The sequence below is a fragment of the Sinocyclocheilus anshuiensis genome, unplaced genomic scaffold (assembly GCF_001515605.1).
Source record: "Sinocyclocheilus anshuiensis isolate Anshui unplaced genomic scaffold, SAMN03320099.WGS_v1.1 scaffold2700, whole genome shotgun sequence".
NCBI classification, from domain to species: Eukaryota; Metazoa; Chordata; class Actinopteri; order Cypriniformes; family Cyprinidae; genus Sinocyclocheilus; species Sinocyclocheilus anshuiensis.
Genome location: NW_015548196.1, coordinates 166825 through 190379, shown reverse-complemented (window position 1 = coordinate 190379; position 23555 = coordinate 166825). Strand labels below are relative to the sequence as shown.

General features: G+C 33.4%; 1 protein-coding gene across 1 annotated transcript in view; it reads right to left on the bottom strand.

Moving 5' to 3' along the window:
* LOC107653186 (serine/threonine-protein kinase 32C-like) overlaps positions 1-23555 on the bottom strand; it is a 74695-nt gene that overhangs the window by 36316 nt on the left and 14824 nt on the right. The window contains exon 2 of the mRNA XM_016439851.1: positions 10213-10268. Within this exon, the coding sequence (XP_016295337.1) occupies positions 10213-10268 (56 nt within the window). The remainder of the gene's footprint in view (positions 1-10212; positions 10269-23555) is intronic.

The window sequence follows — 23555 nt, the reverse complement described above, 5'->3', positions numbered from 1 at the left end:
GGGAAAGAGCCGTATAAACCCGGCCCACCGGAGAACATTTCCACTCCACAGATCATTTCACGCTTATCATCATCTGTTTACATGTTTAGAGAATCCCTGAGCAGATTCTTACGAGCAAGGAGCGTCCTGATGAGAAACAGCGTGTGAAATCCTGCTGACCAGAGGAGTGTTATTATCATCAACGAAAACTAAAACCATAAAAACACATTTGCATACTTAAAATATGCATCAACTGAAATAAGATGCAAAACTGAAAAAAGAATGACAACTATACAGACATATTTAAAATAAAACTAAAATTAAAATAATAATTAAACATTTTATTTAAAAAAATGTAAAAACACTTATTAAAATAAAACTTATTTTATTTCAGCTAGCTGTCTAGGCAACATTTCTCATTTTTATTTATGTTAACTTGATGTACTAACATAAACTAAAATTTAGAAAAACTATAAAAACATATTTTAAAAATAATAATAAAAATGACAAAAACACAAAATTACTAAAAGGTTAACTAAATTTAAAACCTTATTTTTTTATTCAGAAACAAAATAAAAGGCAAAAAAATGAATTTTATTTCAGCTAGTTGAGGCAAAATTTCTTATTTTTATTTAGCTTAAGTCGAAGTACTAAAATAACTCAAATGAAATAAAGTAAAATTAAAACTATAAAAGCATTTTAACTACTTGAAATGAACATCAACTGAAATAAAATAAATATAAAAAAATTAATTTATTTAATTTCAGCTAGTTGCCAAGGCAGCAATTCAAATTTTCAATTAGTCTAAGTACTTAAATAACTAAAAACAAAAAAACTAAACTTGATAAAAACTAGACATATTAAAAATATAAAAATAAAAATGACAAACAACAAAATGACTAAAACTAACTAAAATTAAAATGAAAAAATCAAAATATTAACAAAAACTATAATAAAACATTAACATAATTTGGAATTATTGTAATTAATATTACGCATTTTAGATTTTGAAAATTATTATTGACATGACAAAATTAACAGCATTTGGACTCGTGTACAAGTCCAGAGACAGAGCTGTTAAAGAGGTCATGACATGGATTTATTATTATTTTAATATGTTCCTTGAATACATTCGCAAAACCTATTATTGCTAACCCTCATTCTGTCAGTAAATGTTCACAATTTCAACAAAATAATAGCATTTAATAAATGTTAAATAAAAGCTTGTTTTGTACTGAGGAGGTCGTTTTAAGATTCAAAACTTGAAGGATGTTTAAATGGTACAAAGAGCTCTTATATGCCAGACTTTAACAACTTTAAATTAAATTTTATGTAAAAAATTCAACATCTTAGTCATTATGTTGTTCAAGAAGCAATTATAAATTCACTTCCATTCAGCAAAATACCGAACTTCCTCCATTAAATGCTGTATTTGACTTTATTATGACATAAATAAGATCAAATGTGATGCTTGCGAATGCATGAAGCTGCTCTTCAGAGAAGAGTTTTGATGCTTTGTTATGAAATCTGCAGAGAAAGAGATGAGAAAAGACAGAAGCACAAAGCATCTCTCTCTCTCTCTCACTTCAAACCAGCGTTTATGGACTGAAAAGCTACATTTCATAAGACGAGATGATATTCAGTCGGCACAAACGCTGAGCTGAAATGACACCTTATTAAACGAATCACCGCAGCCTCGGCCAAAATCATTCAATTAAATGTGATCTGCTTCCTTTCGTTTCGGATGACAGCAGTAAGTGCAGTTACTATGGTACTTTGGTGGAGACTATGGTTACCATGGTTACCATTTTTTGTCAGAATCCTAATGAGGAAAAGCGACTTCTCTTTCTCAGATGCCGGTGTCGGTCCTTATAAAGCAACATTTAATCAGCAGCTGAATATCTCCTCAGCACCGTTACTAGAACTGAATCTGCAACATGTGCATGATGGCTGTGATTCAGGTATGACTTGAACCCGCAAGAGATACATGAAAATGTCTAAAAAATGCATCATTTTTAGTAAGGGAATGAAACTTTGCAAATGCTTTGAGACCCTCAAAATACACATCATTTTCACCCAAAGTTTTCCCAATTATGTTTTAAGAGATTAAAGAGGTTTTGTGTTCGGGTCATTTTTGACCCAGATATGTATGGAGTCCCATTGGTGTCAAAAACGGTTTTGTAAAATTATCTATAAAGTCATAATAGGGTCAAAAAAAATTAGAAAATATATTTAGCCTTTTCCCCTTAACTCACACACTGAATTTTGTTGATAAACAAATATGTACGTCTATTGACGAACCGTTGAAAGTGAAAGTTCATGCAATTAAAATTTATTTATTTTATCTGAAAACTTTTCAGAGTAATATATTTGTGTTTTTTGTTAGAAATAAAGATGTAGGTTTCATAAATTTGGACTGTTTTTGAGCAATCATGAGTTGAAAATTCAAAGGAATTTAATTAAATTCCATTCATTCCAATGGAGTAAACACTGATAATTCTCAGATTATATGATGTTATAAATTTTAGACAATGATTTATTAAAATCAAAATTCTCATCAATACTGAAAAAAATATATAGATATTTTGCATCATAGGTTTTTTTGTGTAGTTCATGTGTAATTTGAAATTTAAAATAATTTATCTTTTTTTTTTTATAATAAAAAATGCAGTAATAACAGTAAAATAAAAACAATCACATTCCCTCATTAATGAGAAGTTGCTGATCAGATACAATATGATATGAAGTTATGACTGTTTTATATAATAACGATTCTTCGGAATGCTAAAATAATCCACATGTTTTGAATGCATTATGATTGTTAACTGAGTGTCTCAGTTTGCCGTGAGGTCGCGTCTGCAGTAATGCAGCATTAAGCGCTCATAAAGCTTGTCAGGTATGAGGCGCAGGGTTTTATGTAAGGTTGCATAATGCGTCGGTCGCATTTGCAGAGTGTCTTTACTTTTTAAGCTTCTTCTATTCCCACGACTCTGATATATTTAGCTGCTCGATCCATTGTTGTCACCATGCACAAGTGTGTGCTGTTCAATCGACAGGAGACTCCAATCAAAAGCATTTGCTTTCTGGGTCACAGAACTGCTGAGTGGAGCAAGACGGCTTCAAGCTGAAGAGAAACAGATCTGAGAGCAGAGAGCCGGTCCGTCTGGCCACTATTCCAGTCTCACGCTCTTAAAATAACACCGCTTTACTGGCATCCGTGCTTCCAAGAGGAACCTTTAACATCCAGAAGCACTAAAGGTTCTTCAAATCCCAGAGAGGATTTTCTATTTCCTGGAAAAAAATTACTTAATTCTATTGCATCGGACTAAAACTTACTGACTTCGCTCACATAGAGTTAATTTTAAAAAACACTCAAAAATGACCGACCTACAAATTATTGTTTATAGATTTCTTGTTATGCAATATCACAAAATCTTGGCTTTAATCTTTTTGTCAGCTTGTTTTCTTTAAATCAGCACAGGTTTTGTGTTTCTTTTAGGAACTGATGGATCGTAGGCCTCACTGATGTGAACATTGCTAAAATCGTGGAATCCAATCATAAAAATGGAATTTACTGTATAACATGGAATTTTAATTTTGGATGAATAAATCAAAAGTAGGGCTGAAAACTTAAATTAGAAAAAGTTTGGTTTAACTTGAAATTATGACAGAAATATATTACTGCTCTACAGTAGAATGTCTGTCTCAATGTAACAATAATAAAAAAAATAATAGAAACTTTATTTTTAATAATCATCATTTTTTTATTTTTAATTTTAACAATAAACCTCTGTTTTGCAGCACTTAAATTTTAATTTAATTAAAATAATAATTAAATTGTTGATGTTTTATGCCTTCATTTAATTACCAGAAAAATTCAAATACACAGAATTTCTGAAAAACAAAATATTCATCATATTATTGTGAAAAAATATATATAAATGAAGTGGTTTAATGGGTTCAATTTATTTGACATGCTTTTTGATTATTCAAATTTAATTAAACCATTAAATTGGAATCCATAAAAATTTAAACGAAACAAAACATATGTTTTATTAAACTTTTGTTAAACCATATCCATTAAAAAATTAAACCGGAAAAAATCCAATTCTGAAAAATTCAAATGTAAATAAAAAAATTAAATGCATTTCATAATGCTTTTTCACTCAAAAACTGAGGTGCATAAACTCAGGTCAATGAGGCCTGCAATCAATCAGCTCCAAAAAGAAACAAAACCTGTGCTGATTGAAAGAAAACAAGTTGATAAAAAGATTGAATTCAAGATTTGGTGATAATACAGCATAACAAGAGATTTATGAACAGGCCGGTCATTTTTGACTGGAAACACTGAATTAGGTGAAGGATTTTCAGCAACACAGGGGTTAAAATGTTCTTCACACTTAGAATTATCCTATGAGGAACCCAAAACGGTTCTTCTACGGCATCACAGTAGAAACCCCTTTATTTTTACGAGTGTATCTGAATCCAAGTGACGGCGTAAAATCATCGGTGAGATCGACTGCAGTGGATTCGATTCTATCGAAGCTGAACTAAACACATCTGACTGGAACAAGCAAAGTGATTTTTCTCTGAATGATCACTCACACACTCACACACTCTCTCTCACACTCTCTCACACACTCACACACACACACTCTCACACACTCTCTCTCACACTCTCTCACACACACTCACACAGGTTTGTTTTTGTGAAAAGTGGGGACATGGGGCAATGTCCTGAAAAGTCACCTTCTCCTTGTAATACCTATGTCATACCTTTGTCATTATACAAATTTATGTCCTCATTTGTCACAAAAACGCGCACACACACACGCACGCACACACACACACACTTTCTCTCTCTCTCACACACACTCACACAGGTTTGTTTTTGTGAAAAGTGGGGACATGGGGCAATGTCCTGAAAAGTCACCTTCTCCTTGTAATACCTATGTCATACCTTTGTCATTATACAAATTTATGTCCTCATTTGTCACAAAAACGCGCACACACACACGCACACTCTCACACACACTCACTCACTCTCACACACACTCTCACATGCACGCTCACACACACTCACTCACTCTCACACGCACGCTCACACGCACGCACACACACACACACTCTCTCTCACATGCACACACTCACTCACTCACTCACAGGCACCTGCAGGCACGCACGCACACTCTCACTCTCACTCTCACTCACACACACACACTCGCACATGCACACACTCACTCACTCACTCACTCACAGGCACCTGCACGCACGCACACTCTCACTCTCACTCTCACTCACACACACACACTCGCACATGCACACACTCACTCACTCACTCACTCACAGGCACCTGCACGCACGCACACTCTCACTCTCACTCTCACTCACACACACACACTCGCACATGCACACACTCACTCACTCACTCACTCACAGGCACCTGCACGCACGCACACTCTCACTCTCACTCTCACTCACACACACACACTCGCACATGCACACACTCACTCACTCACTCACTCACAGGCACCTCTCACTCACACGCACACTCACACGCACACGCACACGCACTCTCTCTCACACACTCTCACACACACACACACACTCACTCACTCACACACAGTGAGTCGCGGTGTTTCCAAACAGCCCTGATGAGTCTGTCAGTGACAAAGAGAAATCACTTCCTCTCATGTAAATGTGTTTTCTCTTCAGTCTTCAGTGACGCAGCGCAGGAAATGAAAGCACACTTACAACCCCAATAACAAAACACATCATTCATCCAGCATCTGAACATCTGAACATCTCATCCACACGCACACCGAGAGACCTGGAACCGGCCGAAAATTAATAATTAAAGAGCTGGAAACAGACAAGCAGAGAGAGAGGAAGACCAGATGAGACAAAGACTGAGAGAAGAACACAGAAGGCTTCATTTGCTCTAGAAACACAATCATCTGAGAGAGAGAAGCGCTACGGCCCGCACACCACAACCAAACAATTACAGAAAAGCCTTGTGGGCTGAAGGATTCATTCAGACGAGCTCATGTGACCGAAGAACTCAATTAATCACTAATGGTTTCATAAACACAGAAGAACGAGCGAACGAACATGCTGCAACGCTGAACACAATTAATATGAGCTTCATTTATGATCACATACACGCGTATCTCGAATGACGACACATGAATGTAAATGAGGGCAATGCTTTCAAAACTCTGAGATGCGTGAAGCTTCAAAACATTTACGAATCTTTTGTTTCGAATCAGTGGTCCGAAGCTTGTTTCGTCAAACCTCGGTTTCAAAACATTTTAAAATTCAGAGTGTTGCTAAAATGTGTCGAATGGTTGAAATGATCTAGGTTCAGTTTTATAATGTAGGCTAATATTGAATTCATTTAATGAATCTTAATAGTTATGCATGTATAATACAATATAAAAATTATATTTAATTGCTTCTTGCAATTCAGCATATTAGAATGATTTCTGAAGATCATGTGACACTGAAGACTGGAGTAATGATGCTGAAAATTCAGCTTTGATCACAGAAATAAATTACAGTTTAACAGATATTCACATAGAAAACAGCTGTTTTGAATTCTAATAATATTTCACATTTTTTACTGTATTTGTGATCAAATAAATGCAACCCCGGTGAAGCAGAAAGTCTTACCAATCCCATATTTTTGAACGGTGTTATTTTTTCTTATTTGTCTACAATAGAAACAACAAATTATTACTTAAAAACATCAATTATATCTTAATAAATTGTGATGCTTCTAAATAGGTTTGATTAGTGACCAGTTGTCTGATGACACGCAGAAAGTTTTGAAGGGCATTTTGGGCTGAAGTAAAGCTCATAATCAACATGCTTTCTAAACTTTTCACCAGTTTTCATGCCTGCTTTTCCATTTCTATTAAAATCACATTCCGCTATACATGTCAGATGTGGAGTCGTACAGGGAATAACTGGTAAAATTAGGTCTTAAATGTAAGTTATTTAATATTTATTCAGCAATGTTTCGTTTAACTGTAAAACTGCAGTCTTTTCTGCACTTTTTCCTCACTCATATACATATGTACACGTTATTTTTATCCATCTCTGGGTGTTCTTATCAATAAATTAATTTCACCTTTTGAATATTACTGTTGCCTGTGTTGTTACTGTAATTATTCTGCATGCATTAAAGCAATTTGAATTTCCAACCCATTTTGGGTTCATTGTAATCCAGCATTAAAGTCATTTATAAAATATAGTTGAGTTAAAAAAAAAAGGCCAGCATGTTGCATCAAACATTTCACCCAAAAACATATTAAAGCATATCTTAATTTCTAATTCATATTTCTGTTTTAACATTTTTTTTGTTTTATTTTTGCATTGAAATGTAAAAAAACAATGTGAAATTGATAAAAAAATTATTGAAATATTTTTTAAAAACTACTAAAAAACGAGAGAAGACAACAAAATTACAACTAAAATTAAAATGAAAACGGAAAATATATTTTTTTAAAAAGTATAACATGTAACAAAATAACTAAAACTACAATAAAAATTATTACAAACCATAGATATAACTAACACATATAGAAAACTAATATATATATATATATATATAATTTTAGTTTTTTACATTTATATATTTATATTTATAAAAAAAAATTGAAAATACAGAACAAAATAACTAAAACTTGAACTCAAATTAAATTGAAAACAGAAAATATAAAAATAAAAAATATTAACTAAAAACTATAATAGTATCTCTATGACACTAAAATAACACTGTCTAGAGCAGAGATGCCAAAACATTTTAATATGAAGGGCCAAAAATCAAACTTGTTGAAATTGAGGGTCGTGGGCCAAAAGTAATGATGCATTATATCCAACTATATTATATTAAAATTTATGACAAAAATAATCCAAATAATTATTTTTAAGCAGCGCTTTTGTTTAAGGTATGGTTACACTGTGTTTAAGGTATAGTAACAAAATCTTCAAGTTTTGTTACTTTGGTCTAAGCATGTGTCTATAGTGTTCAAGCAATAGGCAAAAACTGTAACATTTGATTAGAAAACAACTATTTTTTTTTATTTTTATTTTTTTTTATGTTTTAATATAATACAGTTGGATATAATGCAACATTTAGTTTTGGTCCACAGTCCTCAATCAAGTTTGGTTTTCGGCCCTTCATATTAAAGACTTTGGGCACCTCTGGTCTAGCTCAAATTTAACTGCTAGTTGCTAAGCAACCAAGCGTCCCATTAATCCTCAAATAGCACAAAATGCAATTAGCCACATACCCTTCATGCATATAAAGTTTGCTGGTAATATAAAGTTCTAGCTGTTCAAACAGGCATTAATAATGACAGAAGCAATGGGAAGTTAATCGGATAAAAACACTCTTGGATTCAATGCACAACATGTTACGTGTCACGCTCTGACGAGCGATCCTGCCGTCTCTCACAGATTAATGATGTTTCGAGGCTTTTCCCGGCGTCGCTACAAGTGTGTAATATAATATATTCAGCCCTGCTGCACAAATACTGACAGCTAAACTGCACAGAGGTAAACTAAAGCAGGTGCTCGTCCTCGCTTCTGCTCTGCTGAAGTGTGTAAAGCGTCCGCCAAACCCAGCCATTTCTCATATTGTTATGGTTACTGCTAACCTAACCTCTTCATCACCATCAGTCCCGTCTGACCACATATGAACATGCCTGATGTTACTGAAAACACTCTGATATGCACACTTCAGGTGCTAATATCTGTGAAAAACACTCATTCCGGGGTAAATAAGACTGACCTCCTCAGTTACAGCTTCTGTACTTTTTTTCTGAGTGTATAATATATTCCATTAATAACATAAACATTATTTCATTATGCTAAGCTACTGTTGCTCTAGTTTCTCAATTAACTAACCCAGCTGTACATCCCTCATCAGATTCATCAGGCCAGGGTTATCATAATTAACTAAAACATTAAAAGAAAACCATTTTCGTTACTTGAAATAAAATAAAAAAAATTAAATTAAATAAAAAAAATATATATATATTATAGAACTTTTTATTTCAGCGAGTTGCCAAGACAACATTTCTCATTTTCATTTAGCTTAACCTGATGTACCAAAATAAGTAAAATAAAAAACTCTCTCTCTCTCTCTCTCTCTCTCTCTATATATATATATATATCAAACAAAACATAATAAAAATGACAAAAACACAACAAAATTACTAAAACCAAGTACATTTTTTTTTTATTTAAAATGATTCAAAATATTAATAAAACTATAATAGTATAACTATAGTCTCTCAGTGAGATTTTTTTATATTATTATGTTTTACAGTTCACTTCAAAAATAAAAATAATTTAAATAAACAATTTTAAAGATTTCTTTTAATAAATAGTTCACTTATATTGTTTTTTACATTTCACTGCAAATAAATACAAATAATTTAAATTAAACAATTTTTTTTTAATAATTGTTTTTTTAATAAATCAAATTCACTTACTGTTTTTTAAATTAAAATGCAAAAATAAAACAAACAAACAAAAAAAACATTGAAACAAAAATATAAATTAGACGATATTTCCTATTTTTCCCCTACTAAGGTCATCACAAGCCAGGTTTTGTTGCGTCTCTGCACTATAGAATTAACCAAGGTTGTTTCTTTTGACTGTACATTTTAAACAAAGCCACAGATTATTTCAGAAACATTTGTAAAGATGTTTAAAGAGCCCACACAGTTCCTCCACAGAGCTCCAGGAGTCACAGACCGAGCGATTATTAAAGCTCATTCTGCTTCACACTGGACATCACATACTGATCCAACACAGCTCCAACATACTTTATGGTCAATAAAAAGCTCCTTAAAATCATGTAATGAAATGTGTTCATATTCGCAGCAGAAGTCTCTGTTTGCTCCCCTTGAATCTCCTCGCTGTCGGAGAGATTCTGTCTTTCTCGTGTCACGCGCAGGATGAGTCGTAAATTAATTAACTGCTATGGTCCAGATTAAAAATGGAAAAATTAAATTGTAATTACTTAAGGCCTACTTAAGCGGCAAATCTCAGTTTCAGATAACGGGAGCGCAGGGTAATTAGAGTCTCTCTCTGTACTCTTACTGTACTTACATGTGACACCGCAATCTTTCATCATATGTTTATTCATTTATTTGTACAAGCTTTACTCGTTCTGGAGGAACTCTTCTTTTACAGTAAGTACAGAACTGGTCACCTTACCTTCCCGAAGCTCCCTTTCCCGATGGCCCGCAGAATCTGGAAGTGATCGAAGTTCACTACAAAAGAGAATAAGAGAAAGAGTAGATTAATAAAAGGAAATGCAAGAAGATTAAAATGTTACTTCACTAAAAAAGTGAATTCTGTCATCATTTACCCGCCATCATGTGAATATAAACCCGAATAACTATCATATTCCACAAAGGAATCATACGCAGTCATATGACAACAATGCAGAAATATATATATATAGTGTTGGGGAAAGTTACTTTTAAAAGTATATTATATAGTTTAATTTAATTTCTATATAGTTTAATTTTTATTTCAGGTTTAGTGTTAGCTATTTTAGTACATCAAATTGAACTAAATTAAAAGAGAAATGCTGGCTTGGCAATAGCTGAAATTAAAAAAAGTATTTTTTTTTTATTTAATTTCAGTTAACATTTTTGTTTTTAAGTGATGAAAAAGTTTTTTATAATGGTTTTATTTTTACTTTCAGTTTTAGTTAAATATAGCAAGAACAAAAATTCTGAATTCTGAGTTTATATCTCACAATTCTGCCTTCAGACTTCCACCGTAACAAAAGTTGGACAAAAATAAACTCTAAAGTCTAAACATTTTAGTGCACAAACAAGAAAAGTCGCAATTACCTTCCACTGATCAGACTGCCGAGCATCAAGACATTTTTACACAAATCTGCATGTACTTTACATTGATGCATTTGCAGATGCTTTCAGTCAAAGGAACTGACATTGCATTGCAGGCATACATTTGATCAGTTCATGTATTCCCTGGAAATCAAACCCATGATCTACGGTTTGAGCTACATTTAAAAATCCGCAAATTCAGGTGGTGTTTTTCTATGGTCTGTTAGCATCAGGACCGGCTCAGCTTCTAAAACACACTTCACACAGCGGCGCATTAGAAATAAACACCGTTTCTGTCAGAAGCAGTGCTCATAGAGCAGCACAGAGCTGCTGCGTTTGTTCGTCTGAAGCCAGCAGTGCCAATCAATGCTTCACAACAGAGAAACTCCAGCGTGTGTGAAGTCATGAGAAAACAGAGCTCATCGATTCGACCTTTATCCAGCTGAGATCAGCAGAAAAACCTCAAACAACAGCACGTTATTATTATGATACTGCCTTTATATCTGTGTCTTACTTAGTATATGTGACCCTGCAGCACAAAAGCAGTCTTAAGTCGCTGGGGTATATTTGTAGCAATAGCCAACAATACATTGTATGGGTCAAAATTATACATTTCTCTTTTATGCCAAAAATCATTAGGATATTAAGTAAAGATCATGTTCCATGAAGATATTTTGTAAATGTCCTACCGTAAATATATCAAAACTTAATTTTTGATTAGCAATATGCATTGCTAAGAACTTCATTTGGACAAATTTAAAGATGATTTTCTCAATATTTAGATTTTTTTGCACCCTCAGATTCCAGATTTTCAAATATTGTCCTATCCTAACAAACCATACATCAATGGAAAGCTTATTTATTCAGCTTTCAGCTGATGTATAAATCTCCATTTCGAAAAATCCACCCTCAGATTCCAGATTTTCAAATATTGTCCTATCCTAACAAACCATACATCAATGGAAAGATTATTTATTCAGCTTTCAGCTGATGTATAAATCTCCATTTCGAAAAATTGACCCTTATGACGGGTTTTGTGCTCCAGGGTCACATATTTGTCTTGTTTTTCAGCACAAATTCTTAAATCAAGATACAGTTACTCAAAATATTACGTCTTGTTTTATGAGAAAATGAAATGTTTTTGCTGAAAACAGGGACAAATATCTGCCAATGGGGTCTGAAAACTATTCTTGTTTTCCCTTTTATTTTTCTGACCCCATTGGCAGATATTGGTTCATTTTAATCATATGATTAACAATTTTAATCATAAATTGATAATTTTTTTTTCTTTCAGAAAACAAGTCATTTTGCATCTCAAGTAAATGAAATAAACAAGACAAAAATACCAAGTAAGAAAATCATTTTTGCAGTGCATTAGGAAACAGATATGATGGCTCATCGTTTCATTTAATGCTTGATTGCTTTTGAAGCGTGTACTGAATATTAGTCAATAGTATGCGGCACCAAGTGAAGCTAAACGAAGCGTTTATATTCAATATATTCATGCATCAGATATCAGAGCTCATGCATTTTGATCTCATTAGATATGTATTTAGCGATTTGCTGAGGTATTTGTGCTCCAGAAGCCTTATTTTCCATTTAAAAGCTTGTGTGTTCATGATATGGATGTGAGCAGATGAAGCTTTCTTCCAGTAATGCTTTCTGCTGCGCTTTTAACCGCAGTGAACCCCTAACACACACACATTCACACACACACACACACACACACACACTCGTGAGGACGCTGGTCGCCTCGGGTCACCTCTAAACACTCCCAGCATCTCTTAAGAATCTCATTCTGCAGTCTCTTCTTGAACTTTTCATGCGAGCCGTTTCTCTGAAGCGGTCACGGAACAGATTTCTGCTGCCTGATCGCATACAAGTCAAGCACATTTACTTCTACAGCACTTTAGACGTTTCAGAGCATTTCAAAGCAACTTTAGAGTAATAAACGGGAAAAGAACATTTAATATTAACACAATTACTGTTGTGAAGTTCTGTAAAGTAGCTCTACTGAAGACGATATTCAGATCAATTCAGTTCAGGTTTTGATCTCATCCAACACTGCGGCCAAATCCATAAAATTATTGAATTTATTACAGCAAACTAAAACTAAAATTAAAACATATTTTTACTTGAAATAAAATGTAAAAAAATTTTTTTTATTTCAGCTAGTTTCCAAGGCAACATTTTCATTTTATTTTAGTTCATTTTGATGCACTAAAATAAACTAAAATTGAAATAAAAATGATCTACACACATTTTTTTTTAAACTACTAAAAATGACAAAAACACACAACAGAATTACTAAAACTTATGCAAGCAGAAAATATAGAAATAAAAATTAAATCAAAATATTAACAAAACTATAACAGTATCTCAAGGACAACAACACTACATTAAGACTTCTATTACATTATATTCTATATTATTTTCATGCTATGTTTAAATATGCAAATGAGCCATCATCTAATTAAATATGCACTCATTTACATATATTTCCAGAACATAAATCCGATCACTGGATAAAGTCAGGTTCATAATTCTATTTTATTTATTTATTTATTTTTGTATTCTATTCTATTTTAATTCTACTTTATCTGTATTTATTTCTTTTTTTATAAAAAAAACAGAGAAAAAAAACGTCTCTTCTTGGATAAAAGCGTCTGCTAAATGGTTAAATGACTAAAACTAAAATTAAAACATATTTTTACTTGAAATAAAATGTAAAAAAATTTTTTTTATTTCAGCTAGTTTCCAAGGCAACATTTTCATTTTATTTTAGTTCATTTTGATGCACTAAAATAAACTAAAATTGAAATAAAAATGATCTACACACATTTTTTTTTAAACTACTAAAAATGACAAAAACACACAACAGAATTACTAAAACTTATGCAAGCAGAAAATATAGAAATAAAAATTAAATCAAAATATTAACAAAACTATAACAGTATCTCAAGGACAACAACACTACATTAAGACTTCTATTACATTATATTCTATATTATTTTCATGCTATGTTTAAATATGCAAATGAGCCATCATCTAATTAAATATGCACTCATTTACATATATTTCCAGAACATAAATCCGATCACTGGATAAAGTCAGGTTCATAATTCTATTTTATTTATTTATTTATTTTTGCATTCTATTCTATTTTAATTCTACTTTATCTGTATTTATTTATTTTTTTATTAAAAAAACAGAAAAAAACGTCTCTTCTTGGATAAAAGCGTCTGCTAAATGGTTAAATGTAAATGTAATTCTTTGATTTTGTTGACACATTAAAAGTTTTGGATTGTGGATTTCTCTTGTTATCGCTCCATAAATCAGAAAATGCTGTCAACAGACATAAAACAAACACACTTTCACCATGTTTTCAGGAGTAAAATGCTGTAGAAATCAGTGTCAATGAAATATGAACAAACCTTCAGAATATAGAGAGGAATAAAACTGTAAAGCTTGGTGTTTGAAAGAGAAAAAACTCTTTACAGATTGAAATAGATAAAGTGCAATAAAACAAACACTTCAGTGGATTGTCTGAAAGAACACATGATATGGAAGCAAAACAAAAACACTGGATTTGCCTTTAGTGTCTTGCAGAATCAGTCCTAACAAGAAAACAAGAGAAAACTTGGAACTTTAATGTCTTATTTTCCCAATATTTGCACATGCTGTTCAGAATCAGGTTGATGTTCCCTAAGTAGTGAGCTGCACCTGATGGGAAATGGTTTTGTGCTGCATTTAGCGGTTCTTGGCAATGCTTTACACTCATGAACCGGAGTCTGTGGGCAAGTCTGCTCTCGCTTTAATACACCGTCGTTCTGAAGGCCAAACCAGATGACTAACGTTTAGCCATTTGTTTGCTGGAACGGCGTGTGGACTCTCGTATTCCCAGAATGCAATAAAGCATTACTCGGAGAGCTCTGATTCGACTAATACAGAGAGTCAAACGTCATGCACCCGTGACGGTGACATTAAATTCTGTCTCTTATATATATATATATATATATATATATATATAAATGAAAAAGGCAACACATACTGTGCATTTGTGATTTAATTACTGATAAACCCCTTGAATAATTCACTGAATGCACAAAAAACCTCCCCAAATCCTCACATCTCTTTCCAGGTTTGTTTTCACACAGACACTTTAAAACGTCACTGCAAAGATTACTGAAATGTTTTTAAAGCGTGTCATTACAATATTTGTTATTAGTAATCTCTTCCATCATATTATCACTCAATCTTCCAATTAATCAACAGTTTTGATTACGACACATCTATAATAATCAATCTTTTGGAGTTAATCGTGGTCTGTTCCAGTAATTTGTTAACACTTTTACACTTTTGAATGCCCTCATGAATACTGATGCTACAACTGCCTCTGTGCTCACAAGCTCGACTGTATTATCAGCCAGAGATATAAACGATCCGCATACTGTTCATGCACTCATGTTCTCTCAACCGCTTGATTGTTTGTATTGCTGCAGAATGTAACTCTGCTATTGTCCAGCTCTACTCTGATAAATGCAACTATAAAGATATTATATACATTATGATTTTCTGTAAAGCTGCTTTGTGCATTGTGAATAATACGCAAAACACATTACCAAAAGATGCAAAGCAACTATTATGAGAGTCCATGAAGCTAATTTTAATTTCCTGTTGACTGGGAGTATCTGTACGCATTGGTTTCATTATGAAGCATCCTGCTGAAGGCGTTTTCAAGATGACTGACAGCGGTTCGGCGCTCGTGGAAGTCATTAGTGTCTCTTCCTGTCTGCGGTCCATCTTGTGCCACACAGCACTCGAGCTAATGATAATGCCCTGCACACAGCCTCAGATGAGCCCAGCCTTCAGACTTCACTCGGACTGTAATACCAGTCAAAAGTTTGGGAATGGTGAGGCGTTTCTAAAAAAAAGAAGAAGTCTCTTCTGCTCAGCAAGGCTGCATTTATTTAATCAAAAATACTCTTAAATTGTGAAATATTATTAGAATATAAAACAGCTGTTTTCTATGTGAATATCTGTTAAACTGTAATGTATTTCTGTGATGCGCAGCTGTAATCACAGTTTCCACAAAAATATGAATGTTTTCAACATTGATAATAATCAGAAATGTTTCTTGAAATAAATGACAGTTTAACAGATATTAACATAGAAAACAGTTATTTTAAATCAAAAAATATTTAACTTTTTTTTTTTTTGATCAAATAAATGCAGCCTTGGTGAACAGAAGAGACTTCTTTGTAATATATATATATAATATAGGCAACTTGGTAGTGAAATCTCTTAAATAGTTTTTTTGCTGGTGTCTTCAGCAGATTCCCCGTGAGGATATAAGAACAATAAATAAATAAAATCTCCAAATCCTTTTATTCTCTGCTCTAACTCGTTTTGTTTCCTCTAGCTTTCTACATATAAAATAATTACATTATTTCAGCTATTTGCCAAGACACCATTTCTCATTTTCATTTAGATATATATATATATATATATACACAGTGGTGTGAAAAAGTGTTGGCCCTCTTCCTGATTTCTTATTTTTTTGCATGTTTGTCACACTTTAATGTTTGTCACAAAAAACAATGTTTGGTGGGGAAGTCGTGGCCTAATGGTTAGAGAGTTGGACTCGTAACCCAAAGGTTGCGGGTTCGAGTCTCGTACCGGCAGGGATTGTAGGTTGCGGGTTGAATGTACAGCACTCTCTCCCACCTTCAATACCACGACTGAGGTGCCCTTGAGCAAGGCACCGAACCCCAACTGCTCCCCGGACGCCGCAGCATAAATGGCTGCCCACTGCTCCGGGTGTGTGTTCACGGTGTGTGTGTGTGTTCACTGCTGTGTGTGTGCACTTTGGATGGGTAAATGCAGAGCACTAATTCTGAGTATGGGTCACCATACTTGGCCACGTCACGTCACTTTTAAAAAAAAAGATTTTTCTGGGCTCTCATATGTAAATTATGTAAATCAGTCGTGCCCACTGACAGCCCCGTGGATATAAACATGAACCACGTTCACACACACACACACATACCGCTCATAACATACAGTAACGTTACTCAGATCATCTCAAACCATCAAATATCTCCACTCGTCCTCTCTCAGCATTTCAAAACTCACTCAGCTCTCTCGTTTGGAGATACTGGCCATTAATTATGCAAAAAGAGATTATGCAATTTTCATAAGCTTTTCCTTATTAATCACAACCAAGGGCACGAATGGCTGGCGGGCACAAACAGAGCCGTGCTGAGCATGATGGGTAATGTGCTGAGAGATAATGGGAGACCTGCGTGAGAAACACACCTTGTAAATGCATTAATGAAGAGCATTTCATTACAGGACGTCAAAACACTCTTTAGTGCAGCCGACACACAAACACTGACAAAACACATTTATTTATTTCTACAGCGCTTTATACAAATACAATACAGACTCATTCGAAGCAGCTTCACAGGAATAAACAGGAAAATAACAGTGCTAATATTGTACAATTTGATTGTTTTTATTATAATTTATTTTTTTATCATTTATATTTTTATTATAATTTGAATTATGAAACTAATTCAATTCCAGCTGTAAAGCAGCTCTACAGAATTAATTGGATCAATTCTGTTTTAATTCAGTTTAGTAACAGTGTCAATGTTGCCAAGTTAAACAATGAAAAAAAAAATGTTTATTGCTTGAAATAAAATAACATTAACTGAAATCAAATATAAAAATATATATTTAAAAAAAATTTAAAATGGCAACATTTCTCATTTTTGTTTAGTTTAAGCTTAAGTACTTAAAAAAAAAAACTTAAAACAAACACTATGGCTGATTTTTATTATAAACCCCCAAACAATTCTAAAATATAGAATAGAATAGAATAGAAATATTGTCAAATTATAATTGTTATCATTAACTAAAACAAAGATCATAAATCATTCAAACTTAAAATAAAATAATATTAAATGAAATAAAATATAAAAATATATTTTATAAGTATAAAAGTATTAACTTATTTAATTTTAGCTAGATGCCATGGCAAAATTTTACATTTTCATTTAGTTTAAGTTGTAAGTACTAAATAACTAAACAAGCAGCTTAATACAAAAGCCATGACTGATTTTCATTAAAAATCCCCAAATAATTCTAAGATATAGAATATAATAGAATAGAAATATTGACAAATGAGAATGGTTATCATCATTAACTAAAACCATAAAAACATTTTCACACACACAAAAAAAAAGCATTAACTGAAAAAATAAAATGCAAAACGCTTAAACTTATTTCAGCTAGTTGCAAAGGCAACATTTCTCATTTTCGTTTAGTTTAAATGAATTTTGATTCAGTTCCGTTTAATAACCATGTCAGTGTTGTGAAGTTAGTGTCATTATTCAGATCAATTCACTTCATGTTTTGCTCTCATCTGTTAGTATTAGTGCAGGTAAACTGATATTACTGAATATTAAGCAACTTTTAAACCCCAGCTGAGCAAGTTAAAGGCTTGCAATGATGCAAAGCAAAATGTTGGTGGATTGGCGATATTTCAAGATTAACTGCCAATATCCAGCTTCTCCTGGACTCAGAATCTTGCTGTGATTTAGAGGAAAGCTGCTGTACATTCACACTTCTGCACACACTGCTAGAAATATAAACGTCTAAAGCACATGATCTGACTCCAGTGTTTGATTTCTCTTACCAAACACATCATTATATTTCAAAGAGGACTTGAGAAAGAGCAGATTATATTGTGAGATATGAGCAGTTCTTCACAGACCAGTAACTGCGCCGGAACTGAACTTCTTATCTTTTCTGATTTTCTCTGGAGATTTCTTATCATGTGTCTGTTATTATTACGCTTAGAACATTGAGAAAGTCTTTGGTTTGGCCTGCAGCAGGACTTCATGACAGAAAAGTAAACATATGTGCATGAAGAAGCGAAGAACAGCACAACATGTTCCTCCGTAAATCAAACGACAAGAGTCAGACGACATAATGTCTGGCCTGAAACATCTCAGCGTCCCTGGAGCTAAAAACCCACGTGCTTCAGGAATCTCATGATAATCAATACGCTGTCTGAGGAAACCAGCCCTCGTCTGTCTGAAACCAGCGCTTTCTCCACAGACGGACGGGACGCTCAAGGGCAACAAACACACCAAACACCATCAACACATGCTAATGCAAGAAAACTGCACAACACCGAACACAAATAACAAACTTCATACAGACCGCTATGACGGAGTAAAAACAACAACTCTGAAATAGAATAGAAACATTGCCAATTGACCAGGGTTTTTGTTGTTAATAGAATAGAATATCACCAAATGAGCAGGTTATTGTCATTAGAATAAAATAGAGTTGAATAGAATAGAAATATTGTCAGTTGACTGGGGTTTTTGTCGTTAAATTAGAATAGAATAGAATATTGCCAATTGTCCAGGGTTTTGTCATTATAGAATAGAACGTATTAGAAAATAATAGAAATATTGCCAAATGACCATGCTTATTGTCATTATAGAATAGAATATTACCAATTGAGCAGGTTATTGTCATTAGAATAAAATAGAGTTGAATAGAATAGGAATATTGTCAATTGACTGGGGTTTTTGTCGATAGAATAGAATAGAATAGAATATTGCCAATTGAGCAGGTAATTGTTATTATAATAAAACAGAGTACAATAGAATAGAAATACTGTCATTTAACTGGGGTTTTGTCATTAGAATAGAATATTGCCAATTGACCAGGGTTTTGTCATTATAGAATAGAATGTATTAGAAAAGAATAGAAATATTGCCAATTTACCATGGTTATTGTCATTATAGAATAGAATAGAAGTATTGCCAATTGACCAGGGTTAATATCATTAACTGAAACTAAAACGATGAAAATAATAAAAAGATGAAAAGAATTAATTACTTAAAATAAAATAAAATTAATTGAAAAAACAACAACTTATTTTATTTCAGCTAGTTGCCATCGCAACATTTCTTATTTTCATTTAGTTTAACTTGAGTACTAAAGTAACTAAATATCAAACTTAATACAAATGGCCATGACTGAATTTATTTTTTTTTAATTCTAAAATAGAATAAAATTAAATAAAAAGCATAACCTTATTTCAACTAGTTACAATAGCAACATTTCTCATTTAATTTAATTTAATATGAAATATCAAAATAACTGAAACTAAATAAACTAAAACAAATAAATAGAAATTAATAAAAAACATTTTTTTTCAAATAGACAAAAAACTAAAACTAATAAAACTGACAAAAAACGAAATTACATAAGCTTTAAAGTAAAAATTAAAACAGAAAATATAAAAATAAAAACGGATTCATAATATTAACAAAAACTATAATATCTAAATACTAAACTAATCCTGCAAATTGCAGTATTCATAAAGTGAAAAATGAAATCTGATAAACACTTCACTATCACAATGATGGAAACATCAATATGACAAAACACAAGAAAACAGTTACATATATCAATATTAATAATCATAAACAATGATTACGCTAAGTAATATAGTCCATTTGCCAAATATAGGCTGTTTACAATTGCCAACACATCAGCTTAACTTAAAATTAATCTGATCATAGGTGTACAAATATCGTCTGTATTACAGATGAGAATGAAGCTCATCCAATCAGATTACAGAACTCTGTGGAAGGATCCATGTTAATGTGCTTTAATTCACTTATCAAGCTGTGCTCTTGAAGTTTTACCTCCAGTAATTACCCAACATGCACATCTTCCTCTCACACAGACAGTAAAGTGAGAAGAGGAATCACAAGCCACGAGCCCTTAAGCTGCTGTTTCATCTTCTATAAGGATTACAGAAGAACACACACTATTGATCTTCAAAGCTCATGCATGACCACGTGTGTCTCTGAAAACACCACTGCTATATTACTGTCAGAGATGAGAGGCGTCTCCATTAAGAATAGCTTCACTCAGACTCAAAGAAAACTCCTGAGACAAGCACATTCAGACTACATGACATCTGCAGTATTCAGTACTTGGCAGCGATCACACCGAACCCTTTATCCACACACGGCCATATACTACAGCAAAACACGCTGCTTTCAACGCACTAGAGATCTGCAGCGCGACCGTGAAACTTGATGGATTTCACAGCTACAATGATGGAAGTGTTCATCTAAAAATGCACGTGCTGAAAATGTGCTCACTCTCAGGCCATCAGAGATTAGGATGAGTTTGTTTCTTCATCAGATTTGGAGAAGTGTAGCATTGCATCACTGTCTCAGCAATGGATCTCCAGATGTTAACTGATGGACTGGAGTGCTGTGGATTACTTGTGGATTATTGTGATGTTTTTATCAGCTGTTTGGACTCTCATTCTGACGGCACCCATTCACTGCAGAGCATCCATTGCTGAGACACTGATGCAATGCTACATTTCTACAAACCTGATGAAGAAACAAACTCATCCTGATCTCAGATGACCTGAGAGTGAGGATATTTTCAGCACATTTACATACAGACACAAATCAGCAGAACAACGATTAAATCAATACACTCATATCTCCACTGTCGGCATCTCAGATTTTTACCAGATATAAATCTATAAGTCTGAGTCTTTGTTTACTCAAATTACTATCATTAATAGAGCAGCTCTCATTGTTTTCTGGTCGTGCGCTGAAGGACTAATACAGTTTAATGGGTGCTTTCAAAACGCTCGCTGCTGAATATGGATGAGAACTCACGAGTCCACTGCAAACGTGGCAATTCTCTCTCTGCATTTATAAAGATGTGCTAAGAATTAAAATGTCACGAAGAACACAGGGAGCGCTGGATTTGTGTGCCATTAAGTAAAACACTCAGCCTATGTTTAGCTTTAACCTCTCATTTAACACTTCTGGGCCAAAGCCTGTGTCGAGTCTCTTCACGGCGCTTTCATTGTCTTGGCTTTGATTACCTGATCATTCACGCTCAAAGGCGAAGTGTCAGAGTGAAGCAAAACAAACAAGAAACTGTCTCTTAGCATGCTGTCAAAAAGAGCCTTGCATCAATGACTTGCATTGCATTATGACACATACTGTATAGGACAGTGATGATGCATTCACTGGACTCCAGCTTTTTCTTGGCTGTAGTCTGATTGCATTCGAATGGAGCGCTGTTGTAAATATCAGGGTTCGGATCGATAAAGGGCAGCAGATGGCCTCGTCTTTGAAGTACCTCCATCCACTCACTTCACGAGAGCCGCATGCTTCGGCGCATTGATTTTCCTGCCTGTTTACTTTAGCCTCCATGTCGTTATTGTGCAGCGTTATTCTCTCTGAGACTCGCCGCAAATCTGCTGGACAGAAACCAGACTCCCAAATTAACAATTGTCAAGTGGTTTCACCATTTACAAAGTTTCAGTGTGCAGAACTCTCCCACTTGATAAGACAGCCCACTACAAGAATTCGCCCAGATTCCACTCATTGACCATACTTTGCTTTCTTTTCTTTTTTCAAATTTTTTGATGCAGTGATCAATCAGCCAGTCATTTAGTCAAGCAGGTGAAAAACCTTTAGATAAATATAAACACCACTGTAACAGCACAAATAAACACAATCAAAAATACAAAGCAGAGCTTATTTACAAAGTGTTCTTTTTAAATTAGCATAAACAATATCTTGTAAGTAGACAACAGATATTTATATACTTTCATACACTAAATACTAGGGGTGTCCCCAACTAAGGATTTTCATAGTCGAATCAGAATTTTCGAATCTTGCTGATAGTCGAATCATATGCTTTGGGGGCGGGGCAAAATACATTAACATAGTTAATAGTTAACAATAGTTAACATTAAACCTCAGCGAAACCCTAAGAATTCACAACATTTTTTACAATAGTGCTCTCAGTATGACGTTATGTATATGACAGTAGGTATTAATGTTCTGCATTTTTGTTTTGAGCTGCGCGCACTGAAGATGACCAGTAGAATGAAGCAGCAGGTTTTTATTCAATGGGATTTAACTCATCATTTATAGTTACAATAATTAATTATAATAATTAATTAATCATATAATGCATTATAATGGTGCAGTACAAGACATAATTAATGCATTCAAAATGCTTTTATTATGCATTATATACAAATTCTCATAGTAAAGTGTTACCATTCATTTTAATATTTAAAAAAAAAAAAGCAAAATATAGTTTCATAGATGGTGCATTTTCTAATTTGACCTGGCCTGTTCATTTTGGACAGTTTCACTCAGACGTGCAGTTCTGTGTTTCACTTTCTCACCATCAGAAATCAGACAGAAGTAAAATAAAACACTTGTTCTCTGGATCATCAAACTCCAAAATAACAAAAAAAAAGCATGATAAAGTAGTCCATATGAGCATGCATTATATAACTATTTGTGTTCTATATTCCCTTCCAGCACACAAAAGCATGAAATAACACATGAAATATTGCACACAAGTGTTATCAAATGTCTTTGTAGTGTATTTCACAATGCACATTGTTTCAAAGCAGCTTTACAGAAAATCATGATGTCGATGTTAATAATATCTTAGTTGTGTTTAGCAGATTAGAGCTGGACAATAATAGAGTTACATTTTGTGATTACATAAACAATCAAGCAGTTGAGATTTGCTATAAAGTATATATTGCTTTACGTATGCAGATAAAGTTGGATAAAATGTTGCTTTTTGTCATTTTTTTTT